Below are 12,101 nucleotides of genomic sequence, written 5' to 3'. Positions count from 1 at the left end.
AACATACGTATTTATCGTGAAAACAAAAAAAAATAAACCTATACATATATACATTATGTAAAAAGGGGAAATATTTTAAATTAATATATAAGCACATTGCATCATGTAGAATAACTCAAAATTAGAAAAAATAATTAATTTAAAAATAAAATGAGACAGCTTAAAAAATAATTGACAAATTTTATGTAGGATTTTGCAATTGTGATCAATCACTCGAATGTATTAGCACGTAAAGATAACTAAACGTGCACAAGACACATTCGATATAAAAAGTAATTATATATAACCACAAGCTTATGTTTTGATGAATTTATATAATATGCTCGAAATTAATTCAATTGCAAATAAATAAAAAAAAGCGAAATAAATATTTCGCATATCGTGATTAAAGATTTATAAACGGAAACAAGTTAAACGGTATAATGGGACACTTTAAGAAAATATAATTTAAAACATTCTTGTAATAATCTGATTTTTTATATTCTTTTAATTTATAAAACGATTGATAATACATATATATGTTTAAATATTCATAAGTGAAATCCGTTTGGTTATTTAAATAAAATAGATATTCTTGTTTCATGTTGCGGTTTCTATCATTAGAGGAAAAGTTATTTTGGATAAAAGGATTATTCTGTTTATATGCAGGCATATGCTTTTTTTTATTAAAATAAGATATTTTACTATAATGCTCATTTAGTAATGATAAAATTGATATAACTTTTGAATATTTTTTTTTTAAAAAATAATATCTAGCATATAATATATTAACTTTCCTGTTATTACAATAAATTTTATTTATTAAAGATAAATAAATTTTAATATTTTTTACAAGTCTATACTTGTTTTGTTCATTTTGTGTATTACTTTCAAGTTTAAAAGAGTTAAATAGCATTTCCTCGCGTGTGTATAACTTATTCATACGCTTTTTACTAGACGCAGTATTTTTACATTTCTTTAATATGGTCATTTCACCTTGTTTGTTATTTATTTTATTTTTTGAATCATTTGGCATTTTATTATCTTTATTAATGCAAAGTTTATCGTTTTCTTTATTTTTACTTTTTGAAGCAGCGTATAAATTTTCATTTGTAGAATTGTTTATTTTTATTTTTTTGAAAAATCCAAAATTAAATCTGAATTTTTTTTTATTATTAGTGTAGAAAGGAGCCTTTAAAACATTGCCATATATTTTATCATTAAAATAAATATAATTATTACTTACAACAATGTTAGGATTGTTAAGATGTTTCGTTTTATTTTTATATAATTCGTGTTCTTTTTCAAAAAGATATATTTTTGTATATAAATTTTTTTTTTTCAACGGAAAATTTCCATTTTTCTTATTAATACAATAGACTTTATCATTTAGTTTCATCCTATTTCTGTTCATGTCATTTTTGTTATTACTGCTATTACTATTTCTAAAGCTACTGATGTGACGAATATTCTTATGGCTTGGAACGCCAAGAATATTTGGATATATTGAACTACTCTTATAGACATTTTTTTTTTTGCATTTTGAATATAAGTAAAAAAGATACAAGCATTTAAGACACATAAATTGTTGTGTCAAATTATAGAAAAAAGTTGTATTTTCATAATTGTAATAATTATTATTATTATTTAAGTTAAGATAAAATTTAATATACGTTTCAATTATATTAAATATATATATAATAACTTTTGTGTTTATTTTTAAATACATCAAAATTTCTCCAATATTTATCCACGTAATACACTCTAAGTATATACTTTTTAAATTAATTTGTTTGACAAATTTTCTCTTCATTATATTATTATTTTTATGAGGAATATAAATATTTTCTGCGCTTTTTATATTGTTTATAATTCTGGAATAATTATGTGTGTTTACATTTTCATAACTATTATTTTTGCAATTTTCAGAAAAATCATACTTATTTGATATTTTATCATTCGTTTTAGAGTAGTTAAAAAAACAATTAATGTTATTTATTCGGTTTCTTTTTACAAAATTATTATCATTATTTGTATCATGATGTAATTCGCATTTTATTTTTTTCAAATTTATATAAAACATAATATTACTTAAATAAAAATATATATGTAGGTCTGAGTTTTTTTTTTTTTTTTCAACAATTCTGTGAATATAATTATATAATGTTAATATAATGGGTAAAGAACAGGGTAATAATTTTACTTTGCTAGTATCGATATACAATGCTTTATTTTTTGGGGGGGTATTTTTTTTACTTTTTTTTTTTTTTTCTATTTCTACCTTGTGATCTTTTTCTTTTGTCTTATTTTCACCTTTTTCATAATTACTATCCATATAATTTATATTTGTATCTAATGTGCCAATAGAAATTTGCTGTTTTGATTTATTAGATGGTTTTTCGCCTTCTTTATCTTTTCCTTTCGTTGGTATTTTAGAATTTTTTGTTTCCTTTTGTTCAATATTGCTTATATTAGTAATATTATTTTCTTTCATTTCAATATCATTTCTTTTACTTTTATTATGCCCTATACTTGTTTCCCTTTTTTTCTTTTGGAGATTTTTTCGAAGATGTTTTTTTTCGCCCTTTATAATTTTTAACGAAACTTGAATTTTATTAATTTCGTCTTTAATATTGTTAGTTAAAAGTTTATTTTCAAAGTTTTTTGATCTCATTAAATTTTTAGGCAAACTAATATTAGTATCCATAAGGAAATTATCACTACTTAACTCTTCTTCACCTGATAAGTTATAACTACGATCTGATATATTACTATTTTCGCAGTGTTCATAATTATTAGAATTTAAATTATTTATCTTATAGTTAATATCATTATTCTGATCATTATTAATTATTACACTTTTTCGATCTTTTTGATGTGTTTTGGACTTTTTTAAATTTAAAAAACTATAATTGGTAATAGAAACATCGCTGCCTCTGTAGGTATCATTCCGAGATGCTGATTCTTCATATTCGCTATAAACTGAACTATTTGATGATCTCATTTTATCCTCTTCCAGTATTTTATTTAATAATGAGAAGTCTAGTTTTGAATTTATATAATTATTTTTTTTATTTCTTTTTAGCTTTTCCCAAAAAAAAAATATATCATGAAATCCAAAAAAATTAATCATATAATGCACATATAAATAAAAGAAAAATATGTTATCTGAAAAATAATTAATTGCTTTTGATATATATAAAAAGCAATCTATGTTAAATGTGCTTTCCCCATAGAAATTCATATTAAGTTCATGTGATGAATAATTTTTATTTTGGTCTTTTTCATTGTATTGGCTCCTTTTATTAATGTTTTCGATATTTTTACTGAATTGTTGTTCTTTTTTAATGCTATCATAAAATCTTTGAGATTCTTCAGGAATAGTATATTTTTTTACATCATCTTTTTTATCTATTTTATTAGGAATATGTAAACTATTACTTAGTATAATTTCTTTGGATTTATCACAATCATTTTTAAGGGAGTTTGCACACCCCATTATATTCGAAATATAACATAAATTATTCATATAATTTTCTTTCTTATTATTTATAGCAAACACATCATTTGTATTAGTAATAGATTTGTAAAAATTTGGTGAATTAAATTTTAAATCAATAAGTAGTGATATATATTTTTTTTTATAATTATCAAAAATGGAAGAATCTATATCTTTATGAGTGTTTTTGTTTGTAACATATTTTATATTATTTTCTTTACTATACCCATCATATTTGAAAGATTTATTTGATATATTTTTTCTATTCGCAGTTTTATTTTTTTTATAAAATGTGTTTTTATTTATTTTTTGTATTTCATTTTCTTTAATTAGTTTTCTGTTAAAAATATCATCACAATATATATTTCTACAACTGTTTACTACTATGGTTAATAACCAAAAAGGAAATGAATAAGCATTATGGTAATTTTTTAATAAAAAATTATTACAAATATATTTACATTTTTCAATTTTTAAACTATATAAATAAATAATACAAAGATAATAATAACTTGGTAAATTATCACGATCAGTTTTAATACTTTTTATAATATATTTATAACTTAAGTGTAATAATTCTTTGTAATCATTTTTTACAATGTTATTTACATTTATTTCTTTATCTATTAAATCTTCTTCATATATTAAATTTATTTCTTTTATGTTATCATAGTAATAATTGGTATTTATTTGTTTTAACAAGGAAATTGCTATAATATAGAAAAATTTGCTTCCTCTTAACTTATTTATATCAATTTTGTATTTATAGTGAGATTCATTATAAGCATTATTTTTTGATGAACTTTTATCATATTTAGTAGGCATTGTGTTTTTTGAAAATGGAACCGCTGTTGTATCATGTTCAGTGGAATTAATATTTTCACACGAATTATGCCTATCTATTTTTTGATCAGTTTTCAATTGTTTATTTATCTCAAATTCTTGGTCATTCATATAAGAATATCCACGATAATCGCTGTCCAATTTTGTTTTATTTTCTTTGAAATCATATTGATTATTATTAAACATACTTATAGAATTTGTAGTCATATTTCTTTCTTTTATTTTTTTACAGGATGTTTCCAAATTAATCGATTCATTGTATGGAGAATTTTCATGAATATTATTTTCTCTGATGTTGTTATCGTTGATATCATTAATGTATTTTTTTTCAGCGTTTATCCATTTTGGGGAATATATATTGTTCCTTTTCTTAACCAGCTTTTTCTCCTTATAATAAATAAAAAAATTAAACTTGTGGGCATTTTTTATAAAAAAAAATAAATATTTCAATGCATTTTGCACACATATATGTGAATTAGCTAAACAATTGAAATTAATTTTTAACTCAAAAAAAATATCAAAAAATGTGGAAAATCTAAAAGATTTTATATTACTTAATTTTTCATAAAGAGTTTTATTTGAATTAAAAGGAAAATAATCATGTGCATTATTTTTGTCGTTTATAAAATTAGTACTATAAGTATTAATTATGTAATCTTGAAAAAATATATCTTCGTTTTTCATATAGAAAAGGATGTTTGATTTTTTTTTTTTTTCTTCAGCCTTACAAAAGTGATTTCTTTCCCTATTTCCCTCATTTTGTGTTTTATAAAATTCATAATTTCTCGTGAACATGTCACATTCGTTATCTGTATCATACTTACTATTACCATTAATATAATATTCCCTTTTGTTGTGGTTTATTCTCGTATAGTCTGGTCCTTTTTGCTTATTTATCAATTTGCAATGTATTTGATTAATATACCTTAAAATTGATATAGAAATGTTATAATTCGAATACATGTAATTTAACAATGCCAAACGTTGATATAATGAAAATAACAAATATGTATTATATCTAGTGAAAAATGCTAATGTTATAATAGTTTCATATTTTTTTATGAGAAAATATTTTGATTTGTTATGATATATCTTTTTTAATTCACATATATCTAATTCATAATAATCATCAAAAAGAAATGAATTTTCAATAACCGTCTTTGTTTCAATCGATAATTTACTTTCGCAATCCCTTATTTGTTGTATCGTTTCTTTAATATTATACATATTAAGATAATAAATATTTTCATTAGGGTCTTGATTATATTTTAAAGATATATATTTTTTTTGATTTTTTAAATTACTTTTATTAAATAATGTATTTTGGGTTGTTTCGTTTTCATTAAACATGGAATATTTTTGAATATATGCTGACTCATTTTTAATAATATTATTTAAAGTATTTATTCTGTAATATTTTTGTTTATTATTTTTTGTTTCCTCACAATTTTTATCGTATATATTTGGTCCTTCGGAATTGTTTTCAATATATTTTCCTTTTTTTTGTGATTTTAAGCTTAAAAAATTTACTTTTTTCACATTATTGAAAAAACTTGAAATGTTGTAAATGTTAGAAATACTTGAATATCCTCTTCCCTTTTTGATATTATTAATCAGCCTTTTGCGCCTATAGATCCAATTGTTTATATATGTTCTATTACTATTTACATTCCCTTTTTGATATATAGTACTTGCATCAAAAACAAGCGGTATAGTATTTAATCGAAATTTGTCTATTTGCGTAAGTGTAGTACCATACATATTTTTATAGCATTTTATGTCTGCAAATGAAGAATTAATATAAGGTAAAATTAAATAAGACAATGCTTCTGTTATTAAAAATAGAAAATATATATGCTCATATTTTTCTATATTAATCTTCATTTGGTGTATAGTATGTTCCTTTTTATAGAAATCCCTCAAAAAATTTATAACTTTATTACTATAAAATTTTTTGTTATTAAATAATAAATAATAATTTTGTGTGTATTTTTTTTTTTTTTTTATAAACATATTAATATATTCTTCATCAGTTTTTAATAATAATGATTTATGGTTTTTTATTTCTGAATCTATTTCGGCATGTTGTCCTGTTTGTGTTTTATAATTATCATTTATTTCCTTTTTAACATTTACTTTAATTGATGTTTTTTGGCCAAATATTGAATTATATGCTTTGTTTTCTGTTTTTTTAATTTTTTTAATATATGTTCCCTTTATATATTTTTTATATAAATCAATTTCATTTCCTATATCATTGTTTGTTTTTGAGATCAAGTTAAAAAAATTGTATCTCAGTTTTTGTTTTTTTCTTAACACATTTTTAAAATTTAAATATTCATTTATGTCCTTTTTATGTGTATTTCCATATATATATTCATCTAAAATGTACAAATATAAAAAGTTGTAAACCATAATTTTTAGCTCATTGTTACTAAAATTAAAAAAAGTTTGCACATTCTGGTTTTTGAAATTATTCATATCATCAGATCCATTTTTATTTAATTTATTTATTTTTTTTTTTTTTTTTAAAATATTATCAATAAAATTATCGTTTTTCCTTCCATCATATTTTACACTAGTTTTACTAGGGTTATTCATATTACTCATATTTTTATTGACGAAAATATTACCATAAGAATTATGTACAAAATTTTCTTCGCTTTGGTTAGTCACCATTATTTTTCTGGTATCTTTTACTGACCAAAGCAAAGGATTTTTATAATTGTAATTAGAAAATGCATTAACTTGAATAGGTGAGTTTAATTTGTTTATATTTTTGTATGAACTATTAGAATGCCCTATTTGTTCACCAAGAGTATTATCAGATCTGCTATTATAACATTGATCATTAATATCCAGAATATTATTATCACCACTATACATATTATTTTTTATCTCGGTTTTATGAAAATAATTGTCTTTTTTATTGTTAGCATTTATATAATATGTATATGTATTTTCTTTTTTATCATCTTCTGTATTTTCGAATTTTTTCATGTAATAACTGGAAATATATTTATCTACATGTATAGCCTTCTTACTAACTATTCCATCCTTTATTGTGTCTAAATTATGGTTATCATGTTTTTCACTTATATTATTATTATTTTCACAAAAGGAACCTTTATCCGTCTTATCAAAACAAATATCACAATCATTCCTATTGACGTTCTTTGTATTATTATCTCCTTTTCCGATATACAAACTTCCATTTAGGTTTTTATCTGTAGTTATAGTAATTTTATATCCATCTTCATTTTGTATTTCATGATTTGTTTTGTTAGAATCATTCGGTATATTGTTATAAACATAATGGATGTCTTTTTTATATTCTAAATGATTTGATTGAGAAAATTTTAATATTTCATTTTTGGAAAGATTATAAAATATCTTAAAAAATAAAGATTTTATCGATTTATCATCATTTAAATAATCTGTATCATTATGATAAACATTTATATGATTGTGAAAAAAAATTATTCTTTTTAGTACATACATATTTTTTTCATATGTATAAATATTAAAATCATAGGATTTTATAATTTTATCCATATATAAATAATAAATTATATTTTTTAAATTATAATTGTTTTGATAAAATGTGTATTTTATTTCAATATAATTAATTATATTTAAAAAATTATATATATACTTTTTTATTCCATTAAATATATACTTACAATTAAAAAATATAGAATTGTGTATTATGCTTTTATAAATTATATTATTTATATCATTTGAATTCGAAGAGCTTAATGAATTCCCCAAAAAAAAGTAATCATTATGACAACTTGAATGAAATTTTTTTTCATAATATTCATTTAGAAAATAAAAATTATTGTTATTTCTTGCTTCTTCCAAAAAATTGTTAAATGAAGATATAATATTATTGTGCATTTTGAGGGTTTCACAATTACAACTACATTCATCTACATACATTTTATTACTACCATTATATTTTTTATATTCCTCATTTCTGTTATTAACCTTATTTCCATTAATATTGACATTTAAGTCTTGGATTTTATTTCCATTTTCGAAAATTATATCTTCATTGGTGGTATATGTTCTATACATATCTCCATTTTTTGTGTTTCGCATGCTATCTATGATAAGATTATCATCTTTTATTTTCTTGTTTTTTATTTTTTTTTCACCTATCATTCCTTCATTTGGACCATTAATTACCAAATTTTTCCTTTTGGAAGTTTTATTTATATTATTTTTTTCCCTAAAAATATGTTCTTTGGTTATTAGATCACAACGTTCAGTATGTATTTCATTACTATCTATAAAGGTTATGTTAAGTGATGTAATTTTATTTGCTTTCTGGTTTTTATTAAAATAAATTTTCTTCTTTTGGTAGTTTTCAAAAATGTAATAAAGAAACAAATATACATTTCTATATATATATATCGAAAGGTTTATAAAATTCAATTTACTAAATATAAGAGCCATTATTAGCATACCTTCAATAATGTGAATTTGTTTAAAGTAAGAAAAATATATTAATACATCAAAAAAATAATTATAAAATTTAAAATTTTTATCTTTTGTCTTTAGTAACTTTTTTAATATTTTGTCTTTTTTATATAAATTTGTTTTGTCATCACACTCTGCACTATTTATAATATATCTTAATTTTTTTATACTACATATTTTATCTTCTAAAGTATTATCTTTCATAATATTTGCAAGGTTTTCTAACGAAATTTCGCAGTGTTTAATTTTTAAAAATAGTAAATATTCATCTAAAGTTAAATATTCTTTTCTACTTTTTTTATGTATTCTTTTTTCTTTTTTCGTTACGCGTGTTTGTGTACTATTATTATTATATTTACTTTTAAAATGAGCATGTTCATTTTTGTTAAACATATTCTTATTTTTAATAACTTCATTATCACTGCTTGTATCACATTCTCTTTTATAAAAAGTCTCATTTATTTCGTTAACGTCAACGTTTTTTAAATTACCATTTTTATTTGTTTGTTCACTTTCTACTAATTTTGATTCTGAGTTTGCTTTTTTATTTGATGATATTTTTTTATTATTCTTTATTTTCGAATTTGGACTAAAACCCTTATTCTGCTTAGTATATTTGTTTAAAGAATTGTTATTATCATTGTTTGTATGAGTTATTTTATTTTTATATTTTGTATTTATTTCATCATCCTCTTTAGTTTCTTCTTTATTATTTTTTAAAGACAAATTAATGGTATTTCTCTCGCTTAGTATTGAATCATAATAACTATAAAATTTTTTTTTCATACGAGATGAGATTGGGCCAGTTATTTTGGGCTTTTTTTTTTCCTTTACTTGGAAATAACTATCTAATTTTTCAATTTTTCTTTTTAAATATATATATTCAAAGAATTTAATTTTAGCGTCATGAAAATCTTTTAAATGCATATACGAAATAACAACAGATATATATAAATAATAGAGAACAGAATAAACATCAATGTATTTAACTTTTTTTTTATTGATTTCATATTTTAATTTTTTATTATTACTAAATAAATATATGTCAAAATAGCTAAAGGCTGGTAATTTTATTCTACTATTACAAATAATTTCGTCTAATTTATCATAATCCTCACTTTTTAAAACATAATAGAAATCAATAGTCATATGTTTCTTATCGTCGCTAGATTTTCTGCCATGTGCATATTTATTATTATAAAATAAAAGTCCATTTTTTTTTTCACAATTTCTACCTTTTATATTTCTTGATAAGGTATTATCTTTTGTATAGTAATTGTTTCCATATATTAATCTTTTTGCCTTTCTATTTAAATATAATATTTTTATAATATGAGAATATCGAAAACTATAATTAAAAATCGTCTTTTTATTCAAAAAACTATTTACATAAATAATAACTACAATTTTAAAAGCTTCAAAATTATCTATCACCTCTTTATATTTATGATAATTTAGCAATCGGTTGTTATGCCGAATGTATTTCCTTAAAATGAACCGAAGCTTATGCATATCATACTTTTTTATATTACCATTTAGAATATTTTTGTCTAATATTTTTTCCTGGGTTTTTAATTTTTCTTCTGGTATCTTATATAATGACATTTTCGTCGTATGCTGTGGTTATATAAAGTGTGCTTATATCTAAGTTTATTGGCATTATGCTTTTATCGTTGCCTTTTTTAGGGTTTTCTATGATTATTTTCTTATTATTTACATTTAATCTTTCTTTGTGTTATATATTATATACTATTAACTATGTATTTGTGTTTATTAGTGTTTTTTTTGGAAAATTATTGTTTTGTTTAATTTATTTTGTTTATTAATTATGTATTTAGTTCTCTTATAAACGCATTAATAGCTGCATATCTTACCTTACGTTTTTTATTGTTATTATTATTCATAATATTTTTAGTTATTAAAATTATTATTTTTTTTTATATACGCATATATAATGCTTATTATCTTCATCATATTTTATTTTTTTTTTTACACTTCATTTCATTATATAATTTTTTCATATTTTTATTTCACATTTTTTTTTTGTTTTAAATTATTTTAATTTCCTAACATCATTCAATTTTATGATAACCTGTTTATTTGCTTTACCAAACAAAAATATTGCCGCCATTGCAATTATTATTACTTTTAAAAGCTTCATATAACTATAATCTTCAGTAATTTCATTTTAACTTTTTCTAATCATATATACAATTGCAATAAATTGGAAGTATACCATATACCTATAGTTGAGCAAATATGTGTATAATATGCATTATATTATTTTTCATATGTTTTAGTGCGAACATATACCAGGTAAATATATAAATACCTAAAATTAATTTTTGCATTTTCACTTTCTAAATTATTTGTCGTTTCTCTGGGTAATCATATTTATATTCATGCTGTTAGCTATATTTATGTTTTTTTTATCAATACTTTTTTATTTTATATGCAGATTTATATTTATTTATAATTTTTACATTGCCGACATAAATTATTTTTACACAATATAGATAACTAGCATTTCTCTATTTCAAATGATATAATTTAAGGTATACATATTCATATATAAAAAAATTTTACTGAATGAAAAAAATTGTATATCTACTGATGAAAGTATTAATTTCTTTGTATTTTGTTTACAAGCAATGTTCTTATAGTTCCAATGTTCCATTTCATAAGACAAATTGCAGAATATTATTACTATTGTATTATTATTTTATATTTTTAGTATATATGCATACGTCTTTTGAGGTTTATGAAAATATATGTATTAATTTTACAATTCGCGTAAATTTTTTTTTTTATAATTTAAAATTTGTGGTTAGGGAATAATAAAAACTTACGAAAAAAAATAGTCTAATTTTATCCTTCAAAATAGTTATTTCTCCATGTTAATAAATTAATATAAAATAGGGAATAAATTTATATGTATATATACTTCAGTATTTAGGACAAGTATAATACACACACGTATATAAATTATGTTTACCTATAAAAAAAAAGAAATACAATAAAGGGGGAAATGTCTGGAACACACGCGGAGGTTTATTAAATATTCTAACAAAAAACGTATAAAGAAATTTGGAAATCATATGTTTTGTATATTATAAGCATTGAGTGTCTCTTTATTAGTTTATGCTGATTCATATTAAAATAAAATTCCGTTTTTTATGGTAGTTTTTCTATTCATACTTATATATTCATATTATTTTACTATATATATGTATACACAGGAATATTTAAAAGTGTGTAAATATATGATGATTGTAAATTTATAACCCAAATAATT

General features: G+C 20.8%; 1 protein-coding gene across 1 annotated transcript; it reads right to left on the bottom strand.

Moving 5' to 3' along the window:
- Positions 1–385: 385 nt before the first annotated feature.
- Positions 386–10,411, bottom strand: PBANKA_1321600 (conserved Plasmodium protein, unknown function; the record flags this gene model as incomplete). Its single annotated transcript, XM_034566808.1, has 1 exon — positions 386–10,411. One exon carries the CDS (start codon positions 10,409–10,411, stop codon positions 386–388), a length of 10,026 nt encoding a protein of 3,341 aa, XP_034423368.1.
- Between the last annotated feature and the right edge of the window lie 1,690 nt (positions 10,412–12,101).

This window comes from Plasmodium berghei (assembly GCF_900002375.2).
Source record: "Plasmodium berghei ANKA genome assembly, chromosome: 13".
Classification (NCBI taxonomy): Eukaryota; Apicomplexa; class Aconoidasida; order Haemosporida; family Plasmodiidae; genus Plasmodium; species Plasmodium berghei.
The sequence above is the reverse complement of the archived record's forward strand: the minus strand, read 5'-3'. Positions and strand labels throughout refer to the sequence as shown.